At 38.6% G+C, this 16,297-nt stretch overlaps 1 protein-coding gene across 1 annotated transcript; it reads left to right on the top strand.

Annotated features, from left to right (window-relative positions):
* Positions 1 to 8,122: 8,122 nt before the first annotated feature.
* Positions 8,123 to 15,346, top strand: si:ch211-262h13.5 (uncharacterized protein LOC571127 homolog). Its single transcript, XM_042483945.1, has 7 exons — positions 8,123 to 8,427; positions 9,524 to 9,634; positions 10,182 to 10,269; positions 11,610 to 11,776; positions 12,272 to 12,379; positions 13,270 to 13,356; positions 14,614 to 15,346. The coding sequence occupies exons 1-7, from the start codon at positions 8,194 to 8,196 to the stop codon at positions 15,139 to 15,141; spliced, it is 1,323 nt and encodes a 440-aa protein (XP_042339879.1). The 5' UTR covers positions 8,123 to 8,193; the 3' UTR covers positions 15,142 to 15,346.
* Positions 15,347 to 16,297: the final 951 nt, after the last annotated feature.

The raw sequence follows: 16,297 nt of genomic DNA on the forward strand, positions 1-16,297 counted from the left end.
CTGAGTAAGCTTTGACTGTCATTGCTTTTAATCCTTATATTCCTGATTATTTACTGAAGGTGGTTGACTGTCGACTCGTGTTAACTTTGTATCACTGTTTGTTGCTGACTTTTAAGCCCCTCCTCTGATTTTTCCACAAAAAATGGAAATGTAAAATGTATCACTTCTAGTTAGTTGTTCAATCACTGTTGTGTCATATTAATCAGACATAAGGAACAGCAAAATTGGCATTTTAAAAAAGAAAATATCACAGAATATTACAACAACAGGCTGCTGCACAGCAGTAGGCTGCTGCGAGACGCGCAAACAGAATGACAACAGAAGAAAAGATTCAATATTTGATGGGCATTAAAGGGAGGGAAAAAATGCTAAGTGATTTTCAAAGACTGGGCTGAGACTAAGGTGGATAGCAGTAAGATTAAAAGATTACTCCAGAGAAAGTGAAAGCGAAAGATAATTGAAATGGCGTGCTGCCAAGGACATTCCGAGTCTGTGGAATATGAGACAGTCTGAGAAATACAACCAAGGCTATCAGATCAGCCGCTTGTTGACCAAAAAGACACAGGTACAGTATATCTACTCAACAATCTCAAACATTGCACTTCAGGTTCAGATTTAAACTGACAGGAAGTATTTTTTTAAAAAGAGATACTAAAATGTCCTGAGAGAATTTAAACGTGTGAAAGCTTGTTAAAACGAAACAAAGACTGCAGACGTTCAGACGTTGGAGCAGATGGACTAAAAAAGGGAAGAGAGGTGTAAAGTCTAGAAATATGAAAGTTAAAAATGGTTAGTCATCATGAAGCTAAACACGGGTGGCGAGCACGCACATACACACACATAGCACACACACATGCACACATTCTCACACATACCCAGACATACACACACTCAGACTGAGACATCCAGAGCATCCTCTGTGTGCCAGGCTCTTCCTCCAGGGTGAGTTAGTGGTGCTTTTAAGTGCCGACATCAAAGAGGCCTGTATGGGTGTATAAATAGGCTTTAGGGCTGAAAAAGTTTTAGTTGTCATGAGTTTGATACCCAGTCGGTTAGACAAGGTCATGCATTGACTCAGTGACTTCTCCCTAACCCCTCTCTCTCTTACACACTTTTAAAAATACACCAGGACACACATACAGACAAGGAAAGCAGACAAGCACCTGCACACAGGATTTCAGACCGGAATCAACACATGCAGCCAACACATTTGAGCACATCGCACAGTATGCACAACTGAAGTCTTGCAATTAGAGGTGAAGATGTTTTCCAAATAACCACAATATTACAGCCAAATACTAATTATTTTTTGTCAGCATTAGTGGCAGTGACATCCAGCAGGGCAGTAGGTAGCAGGTGACCAGTCGTGATTCATCTTAGAGTTGGCCGAGGAGGTAAAGTGAGGAGTGGGCAATGCATCACGAGGGCCAGACTTTGGAGTACCACACATGGTACTTCAATCACATTCAGTGATTGAGCCAGTCTCTCACACTGTGCGTCATCATCCCAGCTCTGGGTTTCTATAATATACCCTGACTTGACTATGTCCCCCTGTATTTTCTGTCAAACTGATGCAGCTGTGCTTTCACCGTCATTTACTGTAAAGGCTGCACAACACATTTGTGTCTAGTGATGTGTTTAAATCTCTTTGGTTAAGTCACTTGTTTCAATCACTCTTATTTGCATTACAGAAAAGTCTGTAAATGGCAAGCAAAAACATCAAAGCTGCATCAATTAATATGTTTTATTTCAGCAGGGAATCAAAGGGATACATGTGTGAAAAATGACAGAGGATAATCACCCAGTTTTATAGCCTCTTTTAGCTCGTTGTTTGGGTTTTACAGCAAAATAATTTAATGGTTGAGCTCACTGCTCCCAGAGACTCAATTTTCTTGTTCTCTGCAAACAAGTTCTGATAACACCACCTAAAAGTCAGACAACTAAAGACAGTCGAGCATCTATAATGATTACATCCATATCAAATGATTCTGCAGCTCACAATTTACAATGCCAGTGTTTAGTGCCAGTGCAGGAAGTATTTTACCCTCTACGTAGTGAGGTGGATTGCACGGGTAGGTTGGAGTGGTGGGTGGTTGAGTAACAAGTCTGATTTTCAATCAGGAGGCTGAAGTTTGTCTCATGTTACATAACTGCAGTTGAAATAACCATGATGGCACAGAAGCAAAAATAGAGAAGTTTGGGGAGAATAATGGTATTCAGTCTTTGACGGATTAGCTGAAAAGGGGTAGAAAATAATAACTTTATACTTCCTCCTACTCCCTTTTGAACATGTAAAATGCAACTTTTTTTGTTGCTTATTTTAATTAATTTATTTAGGTTTTTTTGAGGTTATCATCCATTTTAGTTATTGTCATTTTGTAAAAATAAATATCCATCTTATGTTCAATGAAATGTTTTCCAGAATCGTCCAGTGTTAATGCTTTTTCTGAGGAGTTGATGGAGACCAAAACAGTGAATTAGTATTATTAGAGTATTATTTGACTTGACATTGATGATTTGGCCAGTAAAATGACCCCACCGTGCTACCTGCTACCGTGATGTCAACACAAGCACATGGAGGGATTATAACAACACGGTTATGTTTACAACAGCACATGATGTCAACAAACACACACAGTGCCATGGATAGTAAGGTGTGGAAAAAACATTCTGACGGGAAGTGAACAGTGGACTTCTGCATGAAAGTCCAGGGTGTGTTGGATGCATCAGCTGCCCCTCCTGCCAGTCCTATGGGTGCCCTCACACTCCTTATATTATTTTGTTACCAGCATGTAATGCTTCTCCTGCAGCATTACATGCCGGCTTTTGTTCTGTTTGACCACGTTCCCAAGTGATGCAGCCTGTGCGTGCTTTATGTGGATGCAAAAGGTTGTTGCGATCCTACACCAAAAGCGCTGTAAAAGCATCTGTATTTTACAAGTTCAGAATGAGAACAGCCTGGTAATACACAAGACTGATAGTCTGTGAAAAAAAAGAATCATGTTCCTCTTCCTCCTCTATTGGCATTTGCTAGAATGTACTGCTCACAGAAAAACAGCCAATCAATCAGTGCCAATCTATTATCTGATTCAAAGCCAAGATTCTGTGACTGCATTGCCTGTTTCTCGCCTCAAATGTTTTAGTTGTACTGTTTAGCCTAAACATAAAGAGTTTGTGGCCTAGCCACTATGTTGGATACAGTTAAATAGAGTACCAAGCCCCTGTAAACATTTGAGGTGAGAAATAGGTAACGTAGTCACAGAATTTCATATTTGATCAACCCTACCTAGTTTGCTAGTTTGGACACAGTTTGCAAGCAGATTGACAACTGTGTAAGACTTCTCGGGGCTGATTTGTTGTTTTGTGCTCTAAGGCCTTTAGAAGCAACTCAAGGAGGGAGAGGAATATGATTTTTTCATCTGTCTCATGTACTGCTGTAAGAGTATAGTGACAGTTTGAGCAAATATGACAAAAATCTATTTTTATAAAAGTTACAAACTACAGCTTTAATAAGAATACAGGCATCTCCCACTAACTTCAGACATAAAAACATGAAACTTCTCATATAACAACTAATGTTTCGGTGTGAGTGTCCTGCTCTCATTTACTTCCTGTGGCTGCAGTACAAGCAGCTGAATACATGACGAGGAAATTAAGAGTCTAAAGCTGACTGCTTTATCCAAGTAAAATGACAGGGATTTGTGACCGCTGCTGCCGAGAATGCCAATCAACTGTGAAAGCTTTGTTAACGTGAGCTCATGGCTTGACCAATTACAGTGAAATTTAATGGGTTTAGCATCAGTGTCCATGTTTTGGCCACAACAGTGTAAGAAGCAGCTCCTCCAGGGGAGAAAAAGTTTGAAACCAATTAAATGAGGGAATTATCCCTCTTCCTGCTCCCTCTCCATCCTAATGTCTTCCCTTCTCTGTGCAGACTGTGACCAATAAGATAAGACAGAAATCCCAGCAGCATCTCATGAAAGAGGAAAAAAGAAAAACAGAAACAGTGAACAGCGAGTGAGAGATAAATAGCAAAAGGGAAGACAAAGATAGTGTTTGTGTGTGTGAATAAAAGCATGTGAGATGGTGATAAGGAGGATGATTTGCAAAAGATAAAGGCTGGCTGCCATCCTGTAATTTTATTCTATTCATTCACACTGTAAGAGATGGACAAAGTAGTGATAAAAGACAACATATAAATACTGTGACTGAGAAACCCAGGTAGAATGTGATCAGAAAGCGTAAGAGGAAAAACAGCATTGGGCTTATTTTTTTCTTCTTAAATGTGCAGTGCAGTAAAGAAACCAATTCTTTTCCTTTCCTACTGGCAGGCGATGTGACACAGGAGGAGGTTTCTGCCAGTATTTCCCCCAGAAATGTGTTCTTGGCAAGGTGGAAATGTGTGTGAAGCAGCATTTAGACCGTGCTAAACAGAATTTCTCCATTGAAAACAATACTAATGAACTTCCCTGAAACAGCATTTATACCATGTCGGAGTGAAACTTTCCACTACAAGTAACTCCAATGAAAGCTTTCAAAACAGTATTTAGACCACATCAAACTGAATTTTTCTCTCCTCTTCTCACCCCAGGCCCATCACTCACAGTACGATGTCGAACAGCAGGAGCCTTAGTGGCAGCAGCCCTGTCGTATCAAGGCCCGGGCATCACTACAGCGTAGCATCTCTCGGCAGCGAGCAGAAGGGGAGATTACTCTGTGCTCACATCAAAGGAGGTTTGTCTAACTTGGGTCTGGCGTTGTGCTGGTAGAGCGAGTCCTTGGAGCAGCCTCGCCGTTCTTATCTCTCCCCCACAGACTCTTTCTGCTTTCTGCTGCAACACAACTAGCTGCCGCCGGTAACACTGACGCATGCAATCGTAGCTCTGCACGGTCAAATGTGCACACAGACAAACACTGGTGCACATTTTCTTGCAGGAAAACACACACACACACACATACACAAAGACACACACAGCATTGAGGCAGCTCTTTTTTTCTTCTGATATTAGCAGAATTTGTTCTGCTGAGTGAGTCTCTCTCCCTCCCTCTCTCCTGCAGCCTCTGTTGAGAGCTGAACCTGGTTCAGTGAATATTTGAAATGGGTTAAATGATTATCCCTGGACAGATGCTTTCAAAGGGAACCCACTGCACTTGAATGTTAAGTTAAATATTTTAACCACTCAAGTGTAGATATTTTCAACCGAAAAACACCACAGGAGTGAACGCACCTGGAGTCAATGAAACACATAAACAAACTGCGTTTTCCCTGATAATCATGCCCTTTTTACTAACTGAGTGCCATTGCAGTAGACTGCCGTGCCATCTACTGCCATGTGAGCAGTGCTAATTGCTAATCAGTATTGGGGAGTAACTAGTTGGCTACATGTAACAGAATTTCATTATTAAATTTTAAAATAAATATGATCGTAGTCTTTTACAGTTACTGGGAAAACGTGTGTAATTAAGTTAAAGTTACAAATCAAAATGTTGGTCATTACAAAAGGGTTACATATGGTTTTATTCCTTTCAGATCAGCAAAATCAGTGGGACAAATCTGAGTGCAACACTCATGCTGTGTTCACACTACAAACAACACAGCAAAAGCGTGACCAGCTATGTTAACGTTCAACTGAACATCAACTAAAGTTTGCATTTGGAAACCAAATAATTTATGCATTTGGGCTTATGTCTGAGCCCCATTATAACAACACAATTTGCCACTCCATTGCACCCCTAAGCAGTAGGCTACACAGAAAGCTAATAAAGCATCAGCAAACAAAGCTAAATAAAACAATACCGCAGCTACAAACAAAACAATATGATTGGTTCACATGCATCAACTGCATCACTGCATCATTGGTGCATTGAAAAAGTTGAGGTCAGCTCAACTTTAAATTGGTAGCGCATCACACTCATCAGCAGTGACAGGTTTCAGGTGTAATTTTGCAGCTTCATGTCAGTGACTTCCATTAAAAACGACTTGGTCTTTTCAGCTTTATTGCTCTGTTTAAAATATTTCTGAGTTTTATGCTGGCATTTCCAACACTGTTGCTAATATGAGCTTGCTAATATTCTTTCAATGATAATGCTAACATCCTGATGATTATCAGGTCTACTTTTTACTATGTTAATTGTCTTCGTTTAGCCTGTTATTATGCTAACATATGCTATTTAGCACTAAACACAAAGTAGCCTATATCTGAGTTTGATTGGGATATCATTTAATTTGTAAGTATTTGGTCATAAACCACTGCATTTGGTAAGCTAAATGTTTACTAATTTATTCAATTGTTAGGGATAGAGGATGTTAATAAACATCATCATACAAATGCAAGAAGAAGTAAAAATGGATTTTGTAAGAATACAAATTCACTTGTGGAGTGTCTTGGCAGGTAAAAAAAAAAAAAAAACCCAACAACCCAGAAACATTACATGTAGCAATATGCTAAAAACATCACACAAGTAGAAAAAGACAAAATGCAATGCAGGACATTTTCAGTTACAATTGATCTCAACTCTGGTTTGCATTTGGTAATTGTGTGGGTGGGATAATGCAATATTTGCTCCTCTTCACTGGCAGCAGTTTGTCTTAGTGGTGCACTTATGTGGCACCTCAAAGTCCCCTCAACCTTTTACATAAAACAAGATTTTTTTTTAATTTTTTATTTTTTTGAATGTTGCAATGAAATGAAATCACAGTGTTTAAAAAAATTATGGCTTTTTTTAATAAAGGGATTCTATTGATTTAAGTGTTATTACACATGTAAACCAATAGGTAAAACAATACTTGTGAAAGTTTTTACTAATCATCCTTTTGAGGACACATATCAACCTGCTGGTTGTGCTAGAAGCCAGGGGAAAATCTACAAGGGAATATTTTCTGGGAACCATGACTGTGAGTGCAAAGTTTTGTGCCAGTCTATTTGATAGATGTTAAAATATTTCACTGAATAGGGATCATAAATATCTGTAGCAACAATCCATCTGGTAGATGATGAGATATTTTAGTCTGGATCAAAGTGGACTGACCGACCAACCAACACAGCCATCTCTTGAGGCACACTGCTAACAAGGCTGATAAAAGTTACATTTTGATATCCATCAAGTGTCCACAGACAAGATTTTTGCGATTCATTTAGATTTCTTTTTCACAAAAAAATCTGTACAAAAACTCTGATATCAGATATGTTTTCGACAGATGGCGATATAGAGATGGCGTGTGTTTGTGTATTTGTGTGCTTGTGTTCCACTATGTACTCGACTGCAGTCACAGACATTAATCGATCTTGTTGTGAACAACGGAACCAATCTGACTGCTCTAAAAGTGTGAACCCCACCCATAACACACAGCCAAGCTCGGTAAACGGTTTACAGCTGTGACATAAAAAAACAATGCTGTACATCCAATTTATGGGAAATTCGTCTGAATTACATTTTGTAGATAACACACTGATCTGGAACAGCCAAAATAATTACCATGGCTTATTTACGATATTGAAGTAAATTCAGTCAGATTAGGGATCAATCTGAATCTTTTTCTTTTTGTCTGTAAAATTAAGACAGAAAACAAATATCAGAGTTCTGAGTTTCTAATACATCAGCAAGTCTAATGCTGAAAGTAATTAACTGGATATCAGTGAATTATTACCCCAGTTCTGTGTGGTGGACCAACTGTTTTACCAGATTTCCCTCCAGAACAGCACACCAGACTCACAGTGACCCCTCATGGTGAGATGCTCATATTACAGCCCCAAAATATGACTCAATGTCAAATCATTGATACAACTTGTATCTATATAGAAGTCGTATCAATGATTTTACTACTGCATTAAATTAGGTGTTTTAAATACATTTCTTGCATTCCATCAGATTAAACAGAGCATCCAATGCAAGATCAACCTTAACTTTTATTTTTGTATGTTTATAAACCTCTGTATGTAATGAATGAAAGTTTTGTCATTCCATCTATTTTTCTTTCAGGAGTGAGTGTTCCCCAGGTTATATTACTGGAACATTCATTCACAAGTATCAGCCCTCTGACATGAGATAAACTTTGTCCTTGGCATCATTTCAACATCTCCGTCCTGTTTTGATTCCAAAAGTCACTGCAGAGACCAAACGCAAACACAACAGAACAAACTTCACTTTAAACTCAGCTCTGTCTTTTGGCTCCTGTCTGGACTCTGGGCCACCATGGAGAAATCCATCCGCACATTATTACTGATATTATCTCTGCTGTCCATTCACACTCTGTGTGTGTACGGGGAGGGTTCTGCACTTTCGCCCATCCAACTTGCTCCCGTCCCCTGTAATGACAAAGCAGTGGAGAAGCTGTCTCGTCTGGCCATCACTTACATCAATGAGGATCGCACCGAAGGCTACAAATTTGCACTCAACCGTATTGCAAATGTCCACCTGCATGCTCAGGTCAGTACTGAAACAATTACCCTCTGGGAGAAGAAGCCTGGGGTTGTTGTAATATTTTCTCAGTGGGTGATTTGTTCATGTTTAATAAAGGGTTGGAGAGGTTATTTCTGCTGTTGCTGAAATAGCAAGACATTGCTGTGAAAAGGAGGAAGGCACACACTGAGATATTTAACCAGCCGTAACCAATCTTCACATCTATGGGATCCCATTTTAAAAGATTTGTGTTTTGTTGTTACAAATGACTGTGCACTGACAAACTTTTAATCAGAAATCACTCTCTTACATTGTCACAATGTGCTGACTCTCACTCCAGGGAAATGATAATGAAATTAAACTCTGCTTCTCAAGGACTTATTGTTGTCCCCAGACCCTAGTTTGGGAACCACTGGACTACATCAAAGACGTGAAAAATAGCAGCAATTACATTAGTGTGCAACCACTAAGGAATGAAAACAGCAATAAATATTTGTTGTTTGCACTTTGTTGTGAATGACTGCCATCAGTGCATGTCGTTTATAATAAATGTTACATAAAAATTGATGTACAGGATTTTATGTCATGAGATGAGAAGCCGCCCCCTTTTCACGCCTCATGAAAAAAGGCCTTTAGGACTGAAGTGACTGTTAATAAAAGTCCAGGTCATTTCAGTCCAGGACTGCTGGGACAAACCTTACACAACAGACTTTATGAACTTCATGCTGTCAGCCGCTGAAGGCTATTGTATCCTGGCTTTGGGACAGATCCGGTTTTAAGAGCCTCAGTTCAACTTCATGACCTGAGAAGGCTGGCATTACACCTGCTCAAATTGCTGAGATTTGTTCTCAGTGCTATCACTAAAATCGATATTGTCCAAAGCGTTATAGGGAATTACACAGAGCACCACCTAAATGATCCTTAAAGATGTAACTGAACAAATGAAGGTACTTGAAAGAGGACTTATCATAAATTTGAGCCTCATATGCTCTAAAATGTATGTGATGCTCCATTAAACAAGAATACTGATGCATATAACAGTACTATTAGAAAACCTGAATACACAGCATTACTTGTATATCCACTCTGTTATTCTTACCTGTGTTTATACTGTGCATGTCAGGGCCCAGCAGGCAATGTGTATTACCTGGACCTGGATGTCCTGGAGACCAAGTGTCACATTGGCAGCTCAAAACCATGGAAACGCTGTGACGTCAGACCATTCATGGAAACAGTAGGGGCAAACACACACATGCACGTGACACATTTGAACTTGTTCTATGCTTGTGAGGACTCCCCTACTCTGCAAAAAGGGGCAATTACAGAAACTGACAATATATATTTGAAAACACTCAAGCACCTTTATCTTGAATTTGTGATGTAGATTAGGATACAAGCAAAGGTTTATATATTCTACGTAATATTTTGTTTGTGTGCACAGGGAGATTTTCTGAAGCGTAGCCCCAAATCTTAGCCCTTTCACTGATCTTAACCTAATTCTTAAAGTCATATCTTAAAACCAAAAGTCGTACCCCAGAAACAGTTCACTGAAGCAGGAAGAAGACCAAAGACTTTCCAGAATGTCTTCATTCTGAAGGTCTAAAACTCTGGTCATCACATAGATAGAAATACAAGAACACACACTCGCATGCACATATACACACGCACACGCACACGCACACGCACACACATTTAAAGTCAGCTTGTCTTTTTTACTTATGTCACATGTTGCCAACTTTGATTGTTACAGCTTGGGTTTATTTCTATTTTAATTTTTTCAGCAAATCTCCGGCAACTGTAACACCACCATCCTCCACACACCAGATGGATACTCCTACCTGTACAGCTACGAATGTTATCTTGTCCCAGGTAACATTAACGTTAGGGTTGATGTGGGTGGTCAGATGAAACAAGTATCTGGTACAGATAATATATTTTTTTATTCGTATCAGTATCATCTGAGTTAAATGTGCCAATGTCCATACTCGTGATGAAGGAAAATTCTCATTTGGGTAGCTGTGTTCAATCTCTTATTCTTGTGATCAAAAATGATCTGAAGCTCAATTCTGAAGCTTTTCTGTAAAAAGCTGTCTAACTGACAATACATTTAGCAACTTCTGACTTAAAATCACAACCTCTGCTTAGCCCCATCCATTTGGAGCTGAAGTCATACCCATTTCTGTTTTCTGTTCCAAACTCCACATGTTGCAAGCAGGGCCGCCTTAATGCACCGGCTTACCTGGACTGAAGCCCCAGGGCCTACAGAGGCCTATCATTCCAAGTACAGATACGGATACCGATAATGATACACTTGCTCATCCCTAATTAACATATTGTTAGATTTAATATAAGGCTCCTAAACTTATCAAGATCAATTTTACAATATGGTATCAAAGGGATATTTGATACCAGAAAGAATGGGTTTTGCCATACTGTGTTGCATGACATACTATATGGGTTTGTATCTTATGAAATGAATGTAACATCTCTCTGATTTTGCAGTCACTTGTGCTGGTCTGAATTTCTCCACAATTAAATTTTGTTCGTAGTAACACTAATCTGTATACAAGGCTCATCAGAGGAAGATAAGAAAATCTGAAAACAAATTCATCTGTGTACACATTTTGTCACGAACGGGTATAAATTAAGACATTAATAACAGTTTCCTGGCACACCTTAATAGAAATTAGCCTTATAAATTGTTACACATTTGCATTTCGCACAATGACAAATAAAATTGTGGGGTATGAAATATGAGTGTTACTTTCACCCTAATCTCAAACTCAGATTCAAATTTTATTTTTTAGATCCTGTAAATGTCCTGAACAACTACGCAGTTATTTTGGCTGTTTTGGCCTCTAATTAAACTGCAAATATTTATTCTATTCTGTTCTATTCCAGTAATTCTATTTTGTAGAAATTCAAATCTGTATGTTGGTTTTTTCTCACAACCAATGATGTTTGGCCACTATAAGTTTAAAGACCTTTTTAGGTGTACTAGTGGTGCAAAGGGGCTTTATCCAATCATTAACAAGAGATGTAATGTTTTATTGCAAATTCAGCTTCTACATAATACTTAAAATTACTGCTTTTATTAATGCTCATTTGTCTCTGCCCAACTTTTTCTGCATATAATAAGTTTTTACTTGTTATTTCAGTACAAATGTAACCATTAAATCATTTATATTATCTCTGTCTGGTTCCTGTAGATCCCCCAGAGAAGCTCCAGCAGACCTGTCCAACCTGCCCTGTCCTGCTTCCCATAGACAGCCCACAGGCAGCGACTGCTGCTCAGGTCACTCTGGCGTCCTACAAGAGACAGTCCGCACTGGGTGCACGGCTCGGGGTGAAGAGGATCACCAGAGCTGCAGAGCAGGTACGGCTGGATATACAGTTATTAACTTTGATTGGACAAACAAAGCTCCGCCTGGGGCTGATATCATAACAAAACAATCTGTTGAATGTTACGTTAATTAGGAAATGACACTTGAGAAAATTCTCTGGCTGCGCATGAGCAGACGGCCCAGTGCACCTTTGAGCCTCCGTGTGCCAGATGAGTACCTTTACAGCTCCACAAATACCATAATGATACGAGTGTCTGGCAATGTTGCAAAGGATTACTGAAGGCACTTTTGCTGTCTGGCCAGGCTTTTGTTTGGAGAGCAAATGAGGAACTGAATAGTTTGCTTTGGGACAAAAGCTCTGAATATTGCAAATTAGTTAACCTTTGGGTAGAAAAATATGCTATTAAACCAAGATGATAGCCATGCCATTAAAGCAACCATACCACCTCTCTGTATTTTCCTTTATCTGTTTCTTTGTGTTATTTGCCCTTTTCTCAATTTTTTACCCTATTATTTTTATATTCCAGGTTGTGCCAGTGAAAGCCAGCTTTGTGGAGTACACAGTCCAAGACTGTCCTGAGGGACTGACGGAGAGAGGCAGCTGCCAGCGACTGACAATCGAGTCTGACACAGAGGTACTCAACACAGAGAGACCAGAGTCAACAGATTTAAAATAAGACAATTTCTTATCACAATGAACATACCGTATCTGACAAGGAAAATCAAATTATTTTGACACTTGAAGGTGTTCTGTAGTATTAGTGGCATCTTGTGATGAAGTTGCATAACTGAAACTTCTCCCTTGTGCCAAGTGTGTAGAAAAACTGTGAGAACGTGTAAACACAGATGGTCCTATCTAGAGCCAGTGTTTGATTTGTCCATTCACAGCTACTGTAGAACAACAGGGTAAACTTTGTAGAAGAGGACCTGCTCTGTACGTGGATATAAATGACTCACTCTAAGTTAACAAAAACATAACAAAAATTATTTTCAGGTGATTATAAACTGATGAAAACATAGTTATTATAAATATTATATACAATTATGCCAACAGATGTTTCTAGGTCCTACACACTGCACCCTTAAACAATTGAAAATTCACACAAAAACTTAAGTGACATTATTCCAATCTTGATTTGGATACATGTCTGAAAAAGCTCCATTAATTTAATAAAATTGATTCCAAGCCGAGAATCTGACAATGTTATGACACTAATTAATGATAACGTTCACAAAACTTAAATACACATCAATCAGCCAGAAAGTTTATTATCATCGAAAGCGTTACTTGATGACATGATGGATTAATTTGTACTTTTAAAACTGACACTATAAAAGGCTGCAGTAATTGATTTTTTTTTTATTAAAAAAGAGTGACAGATCCTTTCCTCCTTTTTAAATGTATTTTATTATCCATATGTTTTTTTCTCCCTGCTTTATCCTGCTACTTTTTCTTTTTTTTTTTTTTTTTCGTGATGACCCAATACCTTAGAAATTAATAAAATGTCTTATCTCCTTGTCTCAGACTGCAGGTTTCTGTGTGGGATCTGTGCATGGAGACTTGAATGTTCATCCCGATGTTCAGGTGTCCTGTGAGATGTTCAAAGCACAGGTACAGGAAGCAGTGAAGGACTATTTATCACCAGAATACGAATCAGGTTTATTGCCAAGTTGTTTGACAAAGAATTTGCTTTGGTGTGTTGGTGCATAACAGTCAGAAAAAATGTATATATGTTATCCATAAGTGAATCAGGTCAAACTGTAAATTTTTTTACTGCCAACAAATAAAAAGTTACACCTAATACTATCCAATCAAATGAGGTTCATTAAATTTTGAGCCTGTGAAATTATATTCAGAAATAATTTTCTCACAAATTTAAGTTTGTCAATTTGTATTTGTAAAATGTTTTTTTGTATGTCTGAAAAAAATGTGCACTAAGATAGAAAAAGGTCAGAATTTGTACTTGTTTGCTTGTAGCTAATAACTTCAGTGCAACATACACAGATAGGAAAATGTATATGTCTTTCTTTGAGACTTTGTGAGGCCTCACTGTTGAAAATATTTGTGTAGATATATTAATTACATATACAAAAAATATTTCTACAGCTAAAAAACCTTTTTACACATCCATAAACCTAAATTTCTGAGAAAATCATTTGTGAATATGTTATTACAAGCTCAAAATATTGATGACATTAATTTTATTCCATAAAATATCCATAATAAATATGTCCATAATAAAGATGAAAGGAAGAGAAGGTAAAACATTCAAAATATACCTCCATCTGCTTGCTGCTAAAACATTTCTACAGTTTTCAGAGCTTTCATGTTCTTTCTTAACAAAAAGGAAATAAATCCAGTTTATGGAGATAACAGGATAAAAGAGGTTTAACACTCATAACAGGAAAAAATGTCTACACCCCCAAAAGGACAGAACATTCTTGTACATTAACAGTTGTGAGTCAGTAAAAAAGTAAAGTGCAAAAACTTTAACAAAATATAATGTGAAGTGCCAGTCACTTCACACTGCAGTCGGGAATGTAATAACCCACTGCCCGACCGAGATATGATAAATGTTTCATGCTCTGTTTTGTTTCAGATTTCACCAAAGCAACCTTTAAAATGATAACTTTCTGAGTGAATGCCACTGGCTGTATAATTATTCCGTCATATCTTCTTGTTGTGTTTGTGTGTGTTTAAACTTACTTGTGAGATTCAAAATTGCACGTTTCTGTGCTATAATTATGTTGTCTACTCACTCCTTGTTAGGGCTGAGGTGTGTAATGTAATATTACATGATTTGGAGTCTTTTTGCACTCAGTGAGAGTTTGTAAAATATCAGTTTTGATCTTGTCTCTTCCTTCACAGAACGTGGACATCCTCAGACCAGTGCAGCCCCAAGGTCACGACCTCCCCATAGACCCCGTGATCCCAACCTTTCCTCCTCTCATCGATGACCCCGGAAATGATCCGCTGCCTGTTCCTTCTGACCCCACAGCACCCCCTGCTGTTCAACCAGTGCCATTTGACCCCACGCCCATTCTCCCTGCACCGTTTGACCCTACACCCTTTGACCCTTTGCCTTTTGACCCCCCTGTTGTTGTTAACCCCTCGATTCCTCTCTCCTCATCTTCCAGTGAGTCGGCTGAAGATCTAATAAACCAGCAGCAGTCACCACCAGGTGCCGGACCTTTTGCTTCATCTTCTGAAGAGATAGGAGGCCCCATAGCGCTGAGACCACCCTTTGACTTCCACTACAAGAGGCCTGACCGCAAGAAACGGCAGGCCCTGATGGAGACCTCACCCTCTCACAACCCCATCTTCCTGTCTGATTTCCCCAACGGGTCCTCTCCTTTCCGCTCCTGTCCTGGTCCTTCTCGATACACCACAGTTTAACTGGTGCAGCCAGTGGGGACGTGGGCTGATAAACAGCTCAGCTCACTGTCACTGGAGGCTTGTAATAATTTGTGCTAATTAGAGGACTGCTGTCTCCTCTCATTAGCCCCGAAATCACCTCTCTGCTGCTTCTGTAATACTGCTCCCAGAGTAACCAAAACTTGTAAATGGTTTAAAATACTTGAATAAATCTTGGTTTAAAGAACTTGTATACTTGAGATAACCATTTGACAACACCTATTTTATCATTTTGGTGATTAAAAAAAAAGCTATAATAGTTTGCAGGTGAATGTTTAACATGGATTGACATCGGTTTTCTTGTGCCGTGTTTAGATGTCTTTCACAAACTACTCAACCTTTGAAACCATGAGCAGATTGATTTCTCTCAAAACACAAGGAAAAGGGCAATGAGCAACTTAGCAATAAATGTCCTGCAAATCGCAAGAAATTAGTAAAAGGTGACAAGAAAATGACCTGAAATTTAGTTTAAAAGAAAAGAGGAAACCTCTGCGGGTTTCAAGGGAAAAATGTCCAGAAGACTACATGTACAATTATTTAACCATTCAAAATACGTTGCATGTATACATATATTTTTTTCAAATTTTTAAGGATTTTTCGGGGTCAAACGTAGATTGAGTGAACACAAAGTGTTGTTTGTGAGATTTGGAGAAAACAGTATTACTATGAGAACTGTGAGGGGGTGCAAAGTTGTTGTGAGGGAGCACTAACATATTTCAAAGACATAAAAAAATGTATTTGGGGTTAAAAAGATTATAGTACTGTTACTTTGATTTCTGATCAGCTGACCATTTTAAAAAAATATGTCTGAAAGGGTTGTTTTACTAATGTAAAGATTAGACATTCTTATATGCAGCACTATTTTCAATTTTAATGCTGTATGACAGTTCAGTTATAGGAAATTAATCAGCCAAGAAATCCCAATCTTTAGAAGGTGAGAAAACATTGTGATTATTTTTGTGTAATTATTTAGATCTAACAGCTTTTTTTTTTTTTATAAAAGTCTTTTTCTTATTGTCATAGTTTTGGCCAAAGTTGGTGAGCTATAACACTGTGTTCGAACCACTCGACAGAGACAATAAAGGAAAAGTCAGGGTTCATTAGGATTCTCCAGCACAGAGCTGACACTGTGGCAAAT

Source organism: Plectropomus leopardus, chromosome 3 (genome assembly GCF_008729295.1).
Source record: "Plectropomus leopardus isolate mb chromosome 3, YSFRI_Pleo_2.0, whole genome shotgun sequence".
NCBI classification, from domain to species: domain Eukaryota; kingdom Metazoa; phylum Chordata; class Actinopteri; order Perciformes; family Serranidae; genus Plectropomus; species Plectropomus leopardus.